At 37.8% G+C, this 20051-nt stretch overlaps 1 protein-coding gene across 9 annotated transcripts in view; it reads left to right on the plus strand.

Moving 5' to 3' along the window:
- STXBP4 (syntaxin binding protein 4) overlaps positions 1–20051 on the plus strand; it is a 247550-nt gene that overhangs the window by 62966 nt on the left and 164533 nt on the right. For all 9 annotated transcript variants that reach the window (XR_003030692.2, XR_009491553.1, XM_059878162.1 and 6 more), the window contains 2 exon segments: positions 11706–11802; positions 13441–13532. Coding sequence is in view for 7 of the 9 variants with exons in the window: in XM_059878162.1 (XP_059734145.1) it covers positions 11706–11802; positions 13441–13532 (189 nt within the window). In the remaining 2 variants the exon portion in view is untranslated.

The following is a 20051-nucleotide window of genomic DNA, read 5'->3' on the forward strand; positions in this document are numbered from 1 at the left end:
TTCATTTTTATTTGTTTTGAGGTGTTTTCTAATTTCTCTTTGATTTCATCATTGACCCATTTTAATAGCATGTTGTTTAGTCTCCATGTGTTTATTCTTTTTGTATTTTTCTTTCTGTGGTTGATTCCTAGTTTAAGACCACTGTGGTCAGAAAAGATGCTTGATGTAATTTTTTAGATTTGTTCAGATTTATTTTGTGTTGAGTATGTGATCTGTCATAGAGAACATTTCATGCGTACTTGCAGAGAATGCATATGCTTCCTTTGGGGGGAATGAAGTGTCCTGTAGGTATCAATTAAATCCAACTCTAGGACCTTATTGATTGGGTACTAATCAATAGGACCTATTGATTAGGTCCTAATAACAATTAGGATAATAAGGACAATTAGGACCTAATCAATAGGTCCTATTGATTATTGGACCAATTATTGATTTTCTGTTTGGATAATTTGTCCATTAATGTCAGCAGGATGTTAAAGTTCACTGTTATTGTACTATTGTTATTTTCTTCATTTGTCTCTGTTAATATTTGCTTTATATATTTAGGTCCTCCCATTATTAGGTGCATACGTTAATGAGTGTAATATCTTCTTATATTGATTCCTTTATTATTACATAGGGCTTCCCTGGTGGCTCAGGGGTCAAAGCATCTGCCTGCAATGCGAGAGACCTGGGTTCAATCCCTGGGTCAGGAAGATCCCCTGGAGAAGGAAATGGCAACCCACTCCAGTATTCTTGCCTGGAGAATCCCATGGATGGAGGAGCCTGGTGGGCTACAGTACACGGGGTCACAAAAGAGTCGGACACGACTGAGCGAGCGACTTAACAGTGTTCTTCTTTGTCTTTTGTGATAACCTTTCTTTTAAAGTCTGTTTTGTCTGATACACACACTGCTACCACTTTCTTGGCATTTTCATTTTGCATGGAATAGCTATTTTCTATCCCCTCACTTTCAGTCTGTATGTGTCTTTAACCCTGAAGTGATTCTTTTCTAGACAGTGTATTGAAGGATTTTGTATTTTTATCCAATCAGCCATCCTATGTCTTTTGATTGGAGTGTTTATTCTATTGACATTTACAGTAATTATTGATAGGCTCTAGGAGTCGGTGATGGACAGGGAAGCCTAGAGTGGTGCAGTCCATGCGGTTGCAAAGAGTCAGACACACCTGAGCAACTGAACTGAACTGAAATTACTTACTGCCATCTTATCACTTATTTTTTTGTCGTTTTTGTAGCTCTTCTGTATTTCTTCTTTTTTTGCTTTTCCCATTGTGGTTTGTAAGTTTTTGCTCTGAGGTTACCATGGGATTCATGTATGTTGAGCCAAAGTTATATCTACTTCATTTAAACTGAAAGACATTTAAATTCAAATGTGTTCTGGAAGACCTACATTTTTTTCTCTCCTCCCCCATATTTGGTTTTGATCTCAAATTTTACATGTTAATGTTTATCCCTTAACTATCTACAATAGAGTTGCTTTTATAGTTTTTTATCTTTTAATCCACATATTGGTTTATTTAAGTAAACTGTGATCTCTATTATATATCTGTCTTTTCTAATGGGCTTTATCCTTTCCTATAGATGCTTATTTCCTTAGAGGCATCTTAGAAAAGATCCTTCAGCATTTTTTTTTAAGGGTAGATCTGGTATTACTGAATTCATTCAGTTTTTGCTTATCTGAGAAATCATCTCTCCTTTTTTTCTACATGACAATATGGTTGGGTAGAGTCTCCACATTTTGAATATACATGCTACTCCCTTCTTACTGGCAAAGTTTCTACAAAAAAATCAACTGTTAGCCTTATGGATATTTCCCTTGTATACGACTCTTTGTTTTTTTCTTGCTGCTTTTAGAACTGTCTCTTTAACTTTTACCATTTTAATTATGGCATATCTTACCATAGGTATGTTTGGGTGCATCTTTTTAATGAACCTCTGTGCTGCCTATGCCCAGATAATGTTTCCTTCCTTCAGTCTGGGAAATCTTACAGCCACAACTTAATCACATATACTTTTGATATCCGTTTTTCCTCTCGCTTCTCTTCTCACATTATAGGAAACCCTATAATGTGAATATTGGCATACTTAGTGTTATCCCAAAGATGTCATATATTACTTTTTAAAATTTGCCTTTCTAACTGCTATTTTGATTGGATGATTTCCATTATTATATCTTCCAGATCACAAATGCATTTTTCTGTGTCATTTAGTTTGCATCCATTTCTTCTAGAGTTTTTTTTTTTTTAATTTCAGATATTTAATTAATTATCTGTTTTCAACTGTATGTTTTTTATATTTTCTAGTTCCTTGTTCAAATGATCTGTGTTTAGATAAATTATTTTCCCTAATTCAGTTAGCAATGTTTTAAAGTCTTTATCTGGAAAATTATTTCTGTTTCATTATTTACTTTCTGCAGGGATTTTCTCTTACTCTTTCATTTGAGAGTAGTTCCTCTGTTTTTTCATTTTAATTTTCTCTGTCTTTGTGAATTTAGATGAACAATGTACCTGTTGTGGTCTTGAGGGAGTATTCTTATGTGAGAGCATCCCTATGCAGACTGCATGTGCCCAGTATCTTTAGTGGGAGGGCTGGATTTGATACGGGTGCCTATCACATCTTTCCTCAGGCTGTGCTGGCTCCTGTCACTTTGGTAGGGGGTGTGGCTGGTGATGGAGGAGCTAGAGCCTGCACAGGGTATGAGATGGGACTTCTCTGCTCACTGAATGTCACCACCTTGTCAGGGGCAGGATTTGCTCCCATGTTGCCAAAGCAGAATCCCTGAAGGTCAGGCTAGAACTGGCTGTTTCCCTTAGTATGTATTTTTACTTCTTGCACTGGGGCCTTTGCCCCAAAGGAGGGGAGTCCTGCAGCAAGTGGGCCTGTATATTTACAGAGGTCTAAGTCTGCCTCTGCAGACAACAGCACCCCTGCTCAGATGCAACCCACATTCGCCCCTTTCCCTGGTCGTGGTCCCCACAGATCTAGTGCTGTCCTGTGGCTTAGAGTGAGCCGAGCTGGGGTGTTTGCTCAGTGTAGGCCAGTATACTTAGCGAGGCAGGCACAGGAAGTCTGCCCCCATGCTACCGTCCTAAATGTGGGCTGTTTTGGGGGCACTTCTTGAGCAAGCCACCACTGCCTACCTGGGCTACACCCTGCACCCCCAGGTCACCTCTGCATCCCTAAGCCAAGTCTTTTCCCAGGTCTTGGGTGCCCCAGGTCCAGTACATGCTGTGACGTAGAGTGAGTGGGACTGGGTGTTCTCTCTGCTTGGACTGAGGAGCACAGCAAGGCGGCAGCTGCTAGGGCAGACCTCTCTCCATCCTGCGCTAGTACCTGCCCACTCCTCTTGAGTGGACTCTAGGCTCCTCTACCCTTTCTGTCTATTCTTGCAGTTCTCCCAGTACCCACGGAGGCTTGTGTCTCCCCAGACCGGGACTGGGGCACCCAGTCTGTGGTTCAGCCCACTCACTTCCAGGATGAATGTCCGTCCATGTGATCTCTCTTTTCCTCTAAGTTCCCAACCACAGGCATAGGTCCCAACCCTATCACTTCTCTTCCTGTCCTACACAGTTAGCCATTATCTTTCTTTCAGTATCAGTTGTATGAAAGTCCTTATACCAGTTCCCAGTTATTTTTCCTTGAGAATTGTTCCATATGTCAATGTATTTTTTATGTGCTTGTGAAAAGAGGTGAGCTCCATGTCCTCCTACTCTGCCATCTTCATCTCCCATCAAATTACTTCCAGTGTAAATTTATGAGCTTACCTCCCTCACTGACATGCTGTGTTCTTCCAGAGTAAATTTTACTTTCAGCAAAACTTTCATCTGTTACCGTTTAGCTCAGGAGCAATTTACACTGTAGTTAATTGCATTTTTCAGTATTATTATTGCTTAATATAATAAGAACCACTGTATACTGAGTACCTTCTGTGATGGATATTTTATTTGCATTATTTTTATAAAATTGTTTTTATTTCTTTATATGAAAATATTAACTATATGCAAGAATGATTGAATTTTATGTCTAAAGTTTAAAGAATAATAAAACAAATACACATGTACCCACCACCCAGGTAAGAATGAGAATCTTTAACATTGCCTGTGCCTTTCTTCTTGATCATATATACCTCTTTCCTCAATAGGTAATGCTATTCCAAATGTTGAGTATCATTTATATGCTTTTCACAAGTTAATTGCTAAAATATTAACGAGATCAAAGTGTTTGCTTTCAGCTTTGCTTAAGTTACTGTTAAAATTTTCCTTCTGTTTCCTCATCTCCTAGAAAAGCATTTGACTCATAGTGTATACTCAGAAACTAATTGTTCGATTGTTGTATTTTTTTTCTTAAAGTAACTGTACAAATTTTCATTCCTACCAGTCTTATGGAAGTGTTTCCATTGTTCCATATACTTTACAGTTAATCTTATTATAATGCATTTTTACTTCTTTATCCTGTCTTAATTTTAAATTTTTCTTTGTTACTTTTTTAAATCCCTTTCCCCCCCCCTCCATCTTTACTGTATTTTTTTGGTTTGATTATGTTTGATTTTTTGGTCATTGGTTTTTGCATTTTATTTTTATTCTTCTCCATCATGTTTAGAAATTAAGTCTTTTCTTGGTAATCTTATTGGTTACCTTAAAATTTTAACATTCATCTTGAACTTAGTCTTAATCAGAATCTTTACCTTTCTTTCAGACATACAAGGTACTTATATACTTAACACTTTAACTCTGATTAGCCCTTCCCAGCTTCAGTTCAGTTCAGTCGCTCAGTCATGTCCAACTCTTTGCGACCCCATGAATCGCAGCACGCCAGGCCTCCCTGTCCATCACCATCTCCCGGAGTTCACTCAAACTCACGTCTATTGAGTCAGTGATGCCATCCAGCCATCTCATCCTCTGTCGTCCCCTTCTCCTCCTGCCCCCAATCCCTCCCAGCATCGGAGTCTTTTCCAATGAATCAATTCTTCGCATGAGGTGGCCAAAGTACTGGAGTTTCAGCTTTAGCATCATTCCTTCCAAAGCACACCCAGGGCTGATCTCCTTTAAAATGGACTGGTTGGATCTCCTTGCAGTCCAAGGGACTCTCAAGAGTCTTCTCCAACACCACAGTTCAAAAGCATCAATTCTTCGGCGCTTAGCTTTCCTCACAGTCCAACTCTTGCATCCATACATGACTACTGGAAAAACCATAGCCTTGACTAGACAGACCTTTGTTGACAAAGTAATGTCTCTGCTTTTCAGTATGCTATCTAGGTTGGTCATAACTTTTCTTCCAAGCTTACATGCTTATAATTACCCACTATTTGACTTTAGTGAGGCATTGTTTCTCTAATTCACTTTCTTTGCAGTCACCTCCTAACCTCACTTAACCATTGAGTTTCTAATTTATTTTTTCTTTTTCTTTCTTTTTTGTTATTTAAATAGTAAAAGTATGATAACACATTTACAGGAGAATTAGAAAATGCAGAACAAAGTTACATATTATTCCAATATATACTACAATTACTTTTAAGTACATAAACTAAAATTTTTATTAATAGTTGGAGTTTCAATATCAAACTCTCAAAAATTAATAGAATGAATAGACAGAAAAGTAGAATGATATAGTAGACCTGTAAAGCACTATGAACCAATTCAACATAATTAAGATTTATTATATTTTCACACAATGGCAGGATATGAATTCTATTCAAATTCGTATAGACTGTAAACCAGGAGACACTTTAACATACCCAGGAATATAAAACAAGGTGCAAAAATGTCATGGTCTAAATCTATTGAAATCATACAGAGTCTGAATTATGTTAGAAATCAACATCAAAAGCTATTTGAAAATAACCCACATATTTTTAAGTGCAATATGACATTTACCAGGAGAGATCTTTGACTTAGCCATTGAAAGTCTCAATAAAGTTGAAAAGCTGAAGAAACACAGAGGATGATTGCGGAGAAGAAAGCATGTAATGAGAAATTAATATCAAAGGTACTTTAAAAATCTCATGTATTTGGAAATTAAATGTCCACTTTTAAATGATGGGTGTATCTAAGAAGCCATAACAAGGAAAATTAGAAAAATTAGAAAACGTTTGTAACAGAGAAGAGAATTTGTCAGAATTTGTTGCATGCAGCTAGAGCTGCTCAGTGACTGGATTCAAAGTGGAATCTTGAATAAGGTGTGAAAACAACGTGATTTGTTATTTTCTATCTAGTATTTTAATAATTTTGAACTATGAACAGAGATAGGTAATATTTTATAGGAGGCAGCGATCAAAACCATCTCAAAGGAAAAGAAAAGCAAGAAGGCAAAGCAGTTATCTGAGGAGGCTTTACAAATAGCTGAAGAAAGACAAAAAGTGAAAAGGGAGAAAGGGAAAAGCATATCCAACTAAATGAAGAGTTCCAAAGAATAGCACGGAGAGACACGAAGGCCTTATTAAATGAACAGTGCATAAAACTAGAAAAAATAAATAAGGGGAAAGACTGGAGATCTCTTCAGGAAAATTAGAAACATGAAGGCAACATTTTGTGCAAAGATGGGCACAATAAAGGACAGAAATGGTAGAGACCTAGTAGACACTGAAGAGATCAAGAAGAGATGGTAAGAATACATGGAAGAACTATACAGAAAAGAGCTTAATGAACCAGATTGCTTCAGTCGTGTGGTCAGTCACCCAGAGCCAGAGATTATGGAGAGCAAAGTCAAGTGGGCCTTTGGAAGCACTGCTGTTAATAAAGCTAGTGGATGCGATGGAATTCCAGTCGGACAATTCAGAACCTTAAAGGATGATGTCATCAAGGTGTTGCACTCAATATGTCAGCAAATCTGGAAGACGCAGCAGTGGCCACAGGACTGCAAAAGGTCAGTCCTTATCCCAGTTTCCAAGAAGGGTGGTACTAAAGAACGTGCTAACCATTAGACAGTTGCACTCATCTTCCATGCTAGTAAGGTCATGCTTAAAATCTTGTGTGCTAGGCTTCAGCATTTTGTGAACCAAGAACTTCCAGGTGTCCAAGCTGGGTTTAAAAAAGGCAGAGGAACCAGAAATCAGATTTCCAACATTCACCGGATAATAGAGAAAGCAAGGGAATTCCAGAAAAACGTCTTACCTCTGTTTCATTGACTGTGCTAAAGCCTTTGACTGTGTGGATCATAAACTGTGGAAAGCTCTTAAAGAGATGGGAATACCAGACTTAATGGTTCAAGATTGAGAAAGGAGTACAACAGGGTTGTCTGCTGTCATCCTGTTTATTTAACCTATACCTGAGCACATCATGAGAAATGCCCGGCTGCATGAGTTACAAGCTGGATTCAAGATAGGCAGGAGAAAAATAAACCTCAGATATGCAGATGATAACCTCTCTAATGGCAGAAAGCAAAGAGGAGCTAAGGAACCTCTTGATGAGGGTGAAGGAAGACAGTGAAAGAGCCAGCTTAAGGCTTAAGACTAAATATTAAAAAAAAAAAAAAAAAACTGATCATGGCATCCAGCCCCATTCTTTCATGGCAAATAGAAGGGGAAAAGGTGGAAGTAGTGACAGATTTCCTCTTGTGTTGTAAAATCACTGCAGATGGTGACTGTGGCCATGAAATCAGAAGACGTTGCTTCTTAGCAGGAAAACTATGACAAACCTAGACAGGATGTTGAAAAGTAAGACATTACTCATCCGACATAGGTCCATACCATCAAGGCAGTGGTCTTCCCAGTGGTCACATACGGTTGTGAGAGCTGGACCATAAAGAAGACAGAACACCAAAGAACTGATGCCTTTGAACTGTGGTGCTGGAGAGGACTCCTGAAAGCCCATTGGACAGCAAGGAGATCAAACCAGTCAATTTTAAGGGAAATCAACCCTGAATACTTGTTGGAGGGACTAATGCTGAAGCTGAAACTCCAGTATTTTGGTCATCTAATGCGAACAACCGACACATTGGAAAAGTCCCTGACACTGGGAAAAACTGAGGGCAGAAGGAGAAGAGGGCATCAGAGGATGAGATGGCTGGATGGCATCACTGATGCAATGGACATGAACTTGGGTAAAGTTCAGGAGAAGATGAGGTCTGGGAGGCCTGGCAGGCTATAGTCCATGAGGTCGCGAAGAGTTGGACACGAAGACAGAATAGAAAGCACTGTATGTAGTTTAATTTTGGCAAAAAGATACATTATTTATTTTTCTAAATATATAGATTCTATATTCATAGAAGCTGCTGCTGCTGCTGCTACGTCGCTTCAGTCGTGTCCGATTCTGCGGCCCTATAGACAGCAGCCCACCAGGCTCCCCCATCCCTGGGATTCTCCAGGCAAGAACACTGGAATCGGTTGCCATTTCCTTCTCCAATGCATGAAAGTGAAAAGTGAAGTGAAGTCGCTCAGTCATGTCGGACCCTCAGCGACCCCATGGACTGCAGCCTGCCAGGCTCCTCTGTCCATAGGATTTTCCAGGCAAGAGTACTGGAGTGGAGTGCCATTGCCTTTTCCGATATTCACAGAAGTCAGGAAAACTGATACACCAGTTGACAAACAGTGTTCATCTCTGGCACAGTGGTTCTTAAGGTCAGGGATGCAGGTGTTTTGCCTCAGGGGACATTTGGCAACGTCTCAGGACATTTTGGGTTTTTACAGTTTGGAGAATGCAACCAAATTAGGACTCACTAAAAAAAAAAGAGAGAGAAAATACTTCCTAAATTGTTATATATGAAAATTTTAAATATACTTCTAAATAAGTAATGTCAAAGACATTGCTAGTAAATATGTAAAGAAATCTTACTTGTATCAATAGTTAGGAGAATACAAATGAACAAACAACATACTATTCCATAATCAACATACTGACAAAAATAAAGTGTGATAACAAATAGTTCACTTTTTAAAAATTTAAATGGTGTTCAACTGGATTAATCTATTATTATTATCCATTCTCTGATTCATGGACTTTTTAGAATTAATCCAGTCTGTTTTTTATAATTACATTTTACATGTCTCCTCATCATAGGATACATGCACTGTCAACTTTCTTAGATACTGTAAAATTGTTCTCCAAACTGGTTGTACCAATTTTTGCACAATACTAGTATATAAGCACTTCTATTCTTCTACCTTCTTAATAACATTTGCTGTTATCACACTCCAGTTTTTGTCAGTATGTTCAATATTAAACTATAACACTGAGGTAAAAGATAAAAATAATTTGTAAGGCTATCCTTTGTCTTATACTGTGTGAAATCATAAATATACCAGAGTGCGTGTTATTAGGGAAGAAATGTAGTGGCCTCAAATCCTGAACAGGAAGGATACCTTAGCTTTAGGGTAGTGGTTCCTGCTGAGAAACGATGGAGAAAGCTTTCAGCCAGGTGTATGATGTTTATTTCTTAAATCGGCAGATATCAATGAGTGTCTATTTGACAGCAGGTAAATAAGTGTTCTTTGTATCATTGTCTTTACTTTTTTTTTTTTCCTTTTTGCTGCATTTGGAATATTTTTTATGATTAAAGGAAAAGACTATCAAAAGTTAAGAATCATTATTTTGTATGCAAGACTATGATTGTGTAGACAGGGCAGGCAGATGATGCTGACTTAAGCTCTAGAATCACTTTTGAAGAAATCTCTTGATGTTTTCCCTGCCTCTTGTGTCCTTTTCTTGCTACACCTAGCCATCTATACGTTGACCAGTTTATTTGCTGTGGGAGTCTGGCTGGCTGCAGTCCATGGGTTCTCAAAGAGTCAGACATGACTGAGCGAATCAGCACACATACCCTGTACCCACTTTATTAAATTGCATAGTACACTAATTACATTTATTTATATGTTCTTTTCACCATAGAGATGATGGTAGGTAGTGGCTGTATCTTGTTGGTATGTCCCTCTGCATAGTTTCAGTTGAGTTGAGTTCAGTTCAGTCGCTCAGTCGTGTCTGACTCTTTGCGACCCCATGAATCGCAGCACGCCAGGCCTCCCTGTCCATCACCAACTCCCAAGGTTCACTCAAACTCACGTCCATCGAGTTGGTGATGCCATCCAGCCATCTCATCCTCTGTCGTCCCCTTCTCCTCCTGCCCCCAATCCTTCCCAGCATCAGAGTCTTTCCAAATGAGTCAACTCTTTGCATGAGGTAGCCAAAGTACTGGAGTTTCAGCTTCAGCATCATTCCTTCCAAAGAAATCCTAGGGCTGATCTCCTTTAGAATGGACTGGTTGGATCTCCTTGCAGTCCAAGGGACTCTCAAGAGTCTTCTCCAACATCACAGTTCCAAAGCATCAATTCTTTGGTACTCAGCTTTCTTCACAGTCCAACTCTCGCATCCATACATGACCACAGGAAAAACCGTAGCCTTGATTAGATGGACCTTTGTTGGCAAAGTAATGTCTCTGCTTTTCAATATGCTATCTAGGTTGGTCATAACTTTTCTTCTAAGGATTAAACGTCTTTTAATTTCATGGCTGCAGTCACCATCTGCAGTGATTTTGGAGCCCAAAGTGCATAACAAATAGTAAACACTAAATAAATACTTGGTAAATGAAGTGATGGATGACTAAGCAGATTTCAAAGGAGGAAGCAATATATAAAGAGCAATTACTAGTATTAACTTTTACCTTCATTTTAGTTTTGATGTTCTTGCCAGAATCTAATAATAGGTCATTTTTTAGATTTTATGCACCAGTTTACAGTTATATTTTGCTATATATAACCTTTTAATATAAACCAACAGTGATTTCCATTAGAGTTTTGTTTATCTTAAACCAAAAAGAAACCTGAAAGAAGATAATCCAGGGCTGGCATGGAGGTTTCTTTCTATCTTTCTGCTCCACCATCTTTATTGAGGTAGCTCATGAACCAAGATAACTACTTAAATTCCAGCAATCTTTTCTTTCTTACCCCCTTTCTTTTCCTTCCTTCATTCTTTTTTTTTTCCCCTTTTCTTTTAATTAAGACTAAAGGGAGAAGGAAAAGGGACAAGAAGCACCTACCCCTACTTTTGAAAGACTCGCTAGAAGTCCCCTGCAAGTGTGCCTTCCGTCTCCTTGGCTAGTACATGGTCACATGGCCTCATCAAGCTGAAAAGGAGGCTGCGAAGTATCTCTTAGCTAAATGATGATGTTTTTAGCTAGAAGTTGTGGTTCTGTTACTAAAGAACAAGGAGAGACTGAACATTGAAATAGTAATACAACTATCAGTCTCTGAAATTTTAACCAGCTATGGGTACTAAAAAGAGACAGGAGAGAGAAGTGGGTTCCAGAGAATGCTTTTTAGTTTATTATCTGTGTAAGCTTGCCCATAAACAAACCAAAAATTAGAATATTTTGTATTCGACCCAATTCTTGGCAACCTTAATTCTGGTCTCAAGTACAAGATATCAAACAAAAGTCTACATTGTCAGATTTGTTAAGATTTCCTTGCACTTTTCTTCTTCTTTGTCACATATTTTTAAAAACTAACAAATAGTTTGAATTTGGTTCTAGGGATATGCTTATAAATTTGATACTCGCTAAAGTGCTAGCTTTCCTTGGGGGAAAAAGTGAGGTGGTGGAAGATCAAGAAGCTAGTTTTTTATGGAAAATTAATCCATAAATAGTTATCAGACTTTTTTTGATCATGGTCACTGTTCCTGATATTGATTCTTTTCACTGGGTTATAAAATAATGTGTAATGAAGTTTTATTCTTTGGAGATTAGAAAAATTGCTTCACATACATCCTTTCCATTCCAGGCTCTAAATTATCTTGGAATTCAGCCCACAAAAGAACAACACCAAGCCCTGAGACAACAAGTACAAGTAGACACAAAGGGGACGGTGTCTTTTGGAGGTAAGGTTAAGTTCATCATGCAACGTTAGGTTGCATCATCACAGAAACTTGGTCAAAGAGTTGTTGTGGCCCACATTTATTAAGAGTGCCTCTTCTTTAGAAGTAAATAAAGGAAAACAAAAACCACATCTATTAATATGTCAGGTTCCTTAAACGGTGGGACTTCATTGGTGGCTCAGCGGTAAATGATCTACCTGCAAAGCAGGAGACGTGGGTTTGATCCCTGGGTCATGAAGATCCCCTGGAGGAGGGCCTGGCAACCCACTCCAGTATTCTTGCCTAGAGAATCTCATAGACAGAGAAGCCTGGATAGCTATATACAGTCCACGGGGGTCACAAAGAGTCAGACACAACTGAAGTGACTGAGCATGCACATAACGCCTTATACAGTATTCTAAAAACTCAGAATTATTGGCCTAACTGAGTCAGCAGAAAGGAGAACTTTCTTAGAATCTTTCAGCTTTAAAATATCATTCTATCATGTTATGTTCTGTTTTTAATTTGTTGCATAAATGTTTTCAACCAATATGATATAATAATATCATAGACTTTGCACTATTGGAAATTTTGATGGTTTTTCATTAACTGATAATATAAATAATTCTATATTTAATATAGCTTTTTTTCTTCTTTCTCTTAGGATAAATTCCCACAAGTGGCTTAGACTTTTCACATGTATTAATAAATTGTTTTTCAGAGACATTTTACACACATATTTATTCTGCCACTAGTATGTTTGAATGTAACTGTTTTTTGTATCCTTGACAGCAGTAAGAATTTAATTATTTTTTATAGAGTAGATGCAACATTGTATCATTCTAAAAGCATTAGCATTGCTAAAGAACGAAATTTGGGGTTTTGAAGTGATAAAAAAAGATATATTTGATCCCCTCTCCTTTTGAAAATCATCACAAAATAATGAGAACAAGAAACAGAAATACATGTACAACCACAGTGAATAAGGACAGAAAGTAAATGAGAACAGTAAATGAGTTAGTGAGCAGAGGCATGTAAAGCCCAAGTGTTTGAAAAGATAGGGGAATCACACCAGAGAGCAAGCTGATTCCTGGAAAGGTTTAGGAATTGAGAGCATCAGGTACTTAAGGCTGGGTGTAGGCAGGGCATTTAGAACAGAGTTGTTAGGAATCTGTGTAAGGAGCAATTAGGTACGCTTTTCCCTGCCCTCCAGCAGTCCAGCAACTACCACTAGATGAACATGTCACACCCCATGTCTCAGGAAACTTATAGTTGGCTAGGTAGACATTAGGCAGTGTTATATAACAATCAAGAGCATATGACTTTCAGTCAGATCTTAAATGGAATCTTGCTTTGCTACTTACTTGCCAAGTTAACTTATCTTAGCCCTAGATAGTAAAATGCAGAGGTTTAGAGGGCCTATCTCAGAAAATTCTGGAGATGAAACTACAAAGTGCCATTCCTAGCATTTGAGGCAGTTATAGAAACATTCACTGCTATTATTATTATTACTGCTACTACTATTGTTATTATTAAGCCTATTTAAGTAAGTTAAATTTTAACCATTATTGTAACGATAGCTTTAACTTCATGTAGAGAAAGGTAAAGTTAACTGAGATAAGGTTAAGTGCTGTATTCTTACCGAAATGTGTTCTGTTTTAGATTTTGTCCACGTTGCCAGAAACTTGTTTTGCTTGCAATTGGATGAAGCCAATGTTGGTGCACATGAAATTTCCAGCATATTAAATTCACAGGTAGAGTATGCCCTATAGAGTTGTCTTAATTGCACTTAGATCAGATCAGTCGCTCAGTCGTGTTCGACTCTTTGTGACCCCCTGAATCGCAGCACACCAGGCCTCCCTGTCCATCACCAACTCCCGGAGTTCACTGAGACTCACTTCCATCGAGTCAGTGATGCCATCCAGCCATCTCATCCTCTGTCGTCCCCTTTTCCTCCTGCCCCCAATCCCTCCCAGCATCAGAGTCTTTTCCAGTGAGTCAACTCTTTGCATGAGGTGGCCAAAGTACTGGAGTTTCAGCTTTAGCATCATTCCTGCCAAAGAAATCCCAGGGCTGATCTCCTTCAGAATGGACTGGTTGGATCTCCTTGCAGTCCAAGGGACTCTCAAGAGTCTTCTCCAACACCACAGTTCAAAAGCATCAATTCTTTGGCGCTCAGCCTTCTTCACAGTCCAACTCTCACATCCACACATGACCACAGGAAAAACCATAGCCTTGACTAGACGGACCTTTGTTGGCAAAGTAATGTCTCTGCTTTTGAATATGCTATCTAGGTTGGTCATAACTTTCCTTCCAAGGAGTAAGCGTGTTTTAATTTCATGGCTGCAGTCACCATCTGTAGTGATTTTGGAGCCCAGAAAAATAAAGTCTGACACTGTTTCCACTGTTTCCCCATCTATTTCCCATGAAGTGATGGGACCAGATGCCATGATCTTCGTTTTCTGAATGTTGAGCTTTAAGCCAACTTTTTCACTCTCCTCTTTCACCTTCAAGAGGCTTTTTAGTTCCTCTTCACTTTCTGCCATAAGGGTGGTGTTATCTGCATATCTAAGGTTATTGATATTTCTCCCGGCAATCTTAATTCCAGCTTGTGCTTCTTCCAGCCCAGCATGATGTACTCTGCATATAAGTTAAATAAGCAGGGTGACAATATACAAATATATGAAATACAGATAATTTAAAATCAAAAGTGAAATTTTGTCTTGATCTCCTTTATCCTCCTTTCTCACTATTCCATTATGATACTCCCATCTTTAAGTTTCCTACAGAAAAGTACTTATATCTTAAGTGTTAACTCTAAAATATTACTGTCTGAACCACCCTTGTGTACTCAGCAGCCACATCAAGAAACACAGGGTTAAAGAAACTGCTGGGACCCTGATGTCTCCACCCCCGTGTTCCTTTCTAGTTTTCTAGTGCTAACCCTCCCCACCCCAAGTCAAGATAACAAACCCTATCTTTGGCCCTCTAACAACATAGATCTCTTTTGCTATTTTTGTGCTTTATCTAAAAAGAAGTTGTGAAGTCTGTTAACTTCGTAAGTCATTTGTTCTATAAAACTTTGATATTTTTATTGTCAAATCTTTCAGTCTTTTCTTTATGGATATTTTATTTTGGTATATTATTAAGGAAGATCTTTTCATTTTATAGTGTATATATATATATATAGCATACTCTTTATAAATAATTTTTGCTTATGCATGAGGTTGGGCCTCAAATGAATAACCACTTGCCCTTATTCCATCATCATTTATTCAATAACTATCCTTTTCCACTTTTGCAACTAATTTAAAATACAAATTTTAATACGTCCTAAGTTTCATATGAATACCCAGATATTTCTAGACAAACCACTCTGTTCCATTGATTTATTTCTTTCTGCCAGTACAGTATTATCTTAATTACTCTAGCTTAATAGATCTAGGTTGATTGTTATCTGTTAGGTCAAGTCTTTCCTTCTTTTGCTAGCTTCTTGATTTTTATCTAACTACATGATCTTTAGAATCATTGTGCTATGGTAATGAAAATTCAGTTGGGACTTTCTGTTTTTAATTGGAATTTTATTGAATCTAGAGGATGGTTTGAGAGAAGCAAAATGGTGTATTTCTCCATTCATTTAGATCTTTGTTGATGTTTTGAAAAGAGGAAATTATAACTTGGTTCATAGTGGTCTTGAATATTTCTTGCTAAGTCGAATAGGTACACTATAGTTTTTGATGCTATTGAAACTGGGACTTTTTTTTACCATTATACTTTCTAATTGATTAATATGGAGAAGGCAATGGGAAAATTGATTTTTGAATGGCTATTTTGTGTGATGCCACTTTATTGAACTCCCTCATTCCAGTTATTTTTCAGTTATTTATCTTGAGTTTTCTAGGTAGACATTTGAAGTTAATTATTTTTGACTCTATCACAATTTTTTACTTTTTCTGAGTAATGTTGAATAAGAGCTACAAAACTGAGCAAGAACCTATTTCCGTGATATTTGAGCCATTGAACATTTTTAATTTTAGAAAAGAAGCTAGCATTATCTTACTTAATGAGCAGATTTTACAGTTGGCCATTGAACTACATAGGTTTGTACTGTACAGGTCCACTGAATCACAGGTTTTTTTCAGTATTGTATACTATAGTACTACATAATCCAAGGTTGGTTAAATCGCTGGGTGCAAAACCACAGATGTGGAGGGCCTACTGTAGAGTCATACTCAGATTTTCCACTATGTGAAGGATCATTGTCCCTAACCCCTCACATTGCTCATGGGTCAGCTGTCCATGGGTCACAGTTCGTCTGAAGAAATTTAAATAATAGAAACTTTACCTGTTCCTTAAAGGCTTGAAAATGTTTCATATGCCAAGTGATTGGGGCCTAGATCTTTCAGGAGAGGGGATGTTTCCTATAGAATGTCTTCTAAAGTGGCTTTATTCAAATGTTTGTTCTTTTCTTGGGTAATGTTGTTGATGTACATTTTCCTAGAAAAGATTTCCTTTCATCAAGATATTAAAATTTATTAAACATTAACATGGATTTTTTTCAGATTTTTAATCCTTACTTTTGATGATACTGCTTTTTATTTTATAGGTGTACTGCACAAGTTTTTTTTTTTTTGGTTCCATCACACAGCTTATGGGATCTCAGTTCCCAAATTAGAAATCAAACCCAGGCCTCTGCAGTGAAAGCAATGAATGCTAACCACTAGACCACCAGGGAACTCCCAACACAATTTTTACACAGTACTCACACCCACAGGTGTTTTTTTTTTAATCTTTAAATGTTTGACTGTGGTGGGCCTTTGGGGCTGAGCATGGGCTTTCCCTAGTTGCAGTGAGCAGGGCTACTCTTTGTTGGGGTGGGTGGGCTTCTCACTGCAGAGTGCCGCCTCTAGGTGTATTGGCTTCAGGGGCTGCAGCAGAAGGGCTCAGTAGTTGCGGCTGTTGGCTCAGTAGTTGTGGCACACGGGCTTACTTGCCCCATGGCATGTAGGATCTTCCTAGACCAGGGCTTGAACCCATGTCTCCTGCATTGGCAGACAGATTTTTAACCACTGGACCAACAGGAAAATCCCATATCCATAAGTTTTTATAGGTAATATTTTAATAATCACTCAACCTTATATAATTTTTCTGTTGTGGATATGTCTTTGACTCTTACTTTAAACTGTTTTAAACATTTTCTAGTGATATACTATAGTTCCCTTTTGGTTACTGGTTTCTAGTTTAATTTAGAGGGCCATATTCAGAGACACATTCAGAGACATATTTAATTCAGACATTCTATGTGGTGTTAATCCTTTGACCATGTACCCAGTATATATTTTATGGAATGTTTTCTGTTGTGTGAAAAGCACGTATGTTTTACAGTTGTTGGGTGCAGTGCTTTCTGTGTGTCAGGTCAAAGTTCAAATCATGTGGTTCAAATTTTCTATTTTCTTTTAAAATTTTCTCTTTCATTACTTATTGTTGTTTTTGTTGTTGCCTTTTATTGTATTGTCTGTTACTGAGAGAGAGGTGTTTTAAAATTTCCTCCATTTGGCTCTGCTAATTTTTGCTTTGCATATCATGAGCCTTTATTATTATTTTTATTTTAGAATTGTACTCTGACAGGTTGTTGAATCTCTTCATCTTTAGAATGTTTCTTGCTTTAAAGCTACCTTAGTCTAATTGTGTAGTGGTTGGTTGTTTGGTTTGGTTTTCAATTATTATAAACATAGTTTTTAAAGTTATAATTAAACTGTATTATTATATTAGTTTCAGGTGTATAATATAGAGAATGAGTTTTATACATTATGAAATGATGGCAACAATAAAACCAGTTACTACCCATCACAGTAAATGTTGTTACAATGTTATTGACCGTATTCTCTATGTATACATTACGTCCCTGTGACTTATTCATTTAATATATTTGGAACTTTGTATGTCTTAATCCCCTTCACCTATTTCACATCCATCCCCACCTGTCTCCCCTCTGGCACCCACCTGTTTGCTTTCTGTATGTATAGTCAGTTTCTGTTTTATTTTGTTACTTTTGTTTTTTAGGTTCGACATGTAAATGAGGTCATATGGTATTTGTTTTTTTCTGAGTTATTTCACTTAGTGTAATACCCTTCATGTTCATCCATGTTGCCACAAATAGCAAGATTCCTTCTTTTCATGGCTGAGTAATAATGTATATATAAAACATTATATATATGCATGTGTGTGTGTTTATATATATGTACCACGTCTTTATTTGTTCATCCATTGACAGACGCTTAGATTGTTTCCATATCTTGGCTTTTGTAAATAGTACTGTGACATAATAGGTGTACATATATCTTTTTCAAGTACTGTTTTATTTTTCTTCAGATAAATACCCAGAAGCAGAATTACTGGGTTGTATGGTAGTTCTCTTCTCAGTGTTTAAAAATTATTTATTTATTTTGGCTGTGCTGGATCTTTGTTGCTGTTTGCAGGCTTTCTCTAACTGTGGTGAGCAGGGCCTGCTCTGGTTGCAGTGCCAAGCTTCTCACTGTGGCGGCTTCTCCTGTTGCAGATCCCAGTGCTGGAGCACCCAGGCTTCCGTAGTCGCAGCGCGTGCAATTCAGTAGTTGTGGCGCCCAGGCTTCAGAGCACGCGAGCTTCCATAGCTGTGCACCTGCACGCTGGAGCTCAGGCTCAGTGGTTACAGTGCATGGGCTTAGTTGCCCTGTGGCATAAAGAATCTTCCTGTACTGGGGATTGAACCTGTGTCCCCTGAATTGACAGGCAGACTCCCAACCATTGGACCACTAGGGAAGTCCTCTTTTCAGTTTTTTGAGGAAACTCCATACTGATTTCCAAAGTGGTTGCAACAGTTCACAATCCCATTGACAGTGTGAGAGTTTTCCTTTACTTTACATCCTTACCAACACTTGTTGTTTATTGTCTTTTTGATAATAAGCATATGATATGTGTGGAGAAGGCAATGGCACCCCACTCCAGTACACTTGCCTGGAAAATCCCATGGATGGAGGAGCCTGGTGGGCTGCAGTCCATGGGGTCGCTAAGAGTTGGACACGACTGAGCGACTTCACTTTCTCTTTTCACTTTCATGCCTTGGAGAAGGAAATGGCAACCCACTCCAGTGTTCTTGCCTGGAGAATCCCAGGGACAGGGGAGCCTGGTGGGCTGCCATCTCTGGGGTCACATAGAGTCGGACACAACTGAAGTGACTTAGCATAGCATAGCATATGATATGTGTGAGGCGGTTATCTCAGTGTGGTTTTAATTTACATTTCCTTGATGATTAGTAATGTTTAGCACCTTTCAAGTTCCTAATAGCTGTCAGTATATCTTCTTTAGAAAATGTCTATTCACATCCCCTGCCCATTTTTAATTGAGGTTTTTGTTCTTTGATAATGTGTTGTATGAGTTCTTTTTGTATTTTTAATATCAACCCCCTTATTGTATATATCATTTAATAACATCTCTCATTCAGTACATTGCATTTTCATTTCATTGGTGTTTTCATTTGCTGTACAAAAGCTTTTTAGTTTGATTTATTCCCATTTGTTTATTTTTGCTTTTGTTGCCCTTGCTTGAAGAGAGATACCAAAAAAAAAAAATGGTAAGGTTGATGTCAAAGAGTATACTGCCAATGTTTCCTTCTAGGAGATTTATAGTTTCAGGTCTTACAGTTTTTAAGTCTTAAATTCACTTTGTGTTTCATTTTGTATATGGTGTAAGAAAGTAGTCCAGTTCACTCTTTTGCATGTAGCTGTCCAGTTTACCAGCACCACTTATTAAAGAGACTCTCTTCTCCATTGTGTATTCTTGCCTCTTATGTTTTAGATGAATTGACTCTATAAGTGTGGGTTTATTTCTGGGCTGTTGATTCTGTTCCATTGACCTATGTATCTGTTTTTGTGTCAGTACCAAACTATTTTGATTACTGTAGCTTTGTAGTGTTTGTTCATGTTTTGGACTGTGAAACCTCCAACTTTGTAATTATTTTTCTCAAGATTGCTTTGAATGGACTGATCACTAGAAGGGAAATAGAATATGTAATTTAAAAAAAGAAAAGATTCCCTACAAACAAAAGTCCAGGAGCAGATGGCTTCACAGGTGAATTCTACAAGACATACAAAGAACTTTTACCAATCCTGCTCAAACTCTTTCAAAAGACTGAAGAGAAAGGAACACTCCTGAAGATATTCTATGAAGTCATTATCCTGATATGAAAACCAGACAAAATTACCACCAAAAAGAAAATTATAGGCCAATATCTT

Source organism: Bos taurus, chromosome 19 (assembly GCF_002263795.3).
Source record: "Bos taurus isolate L1 Dominette 01449 registration number 42190680 breed Hereford chromosome 19, ARS-UCD2.0, whole genome shotgun sequence".
In the NCBI taxonomy this organism is placed as follows: domain Eukaryota; kingdom Metazoa; phylum Chordata; class Mammalia; order Artiodactyla; family Bovidae; genus Bos; species Bos taurus.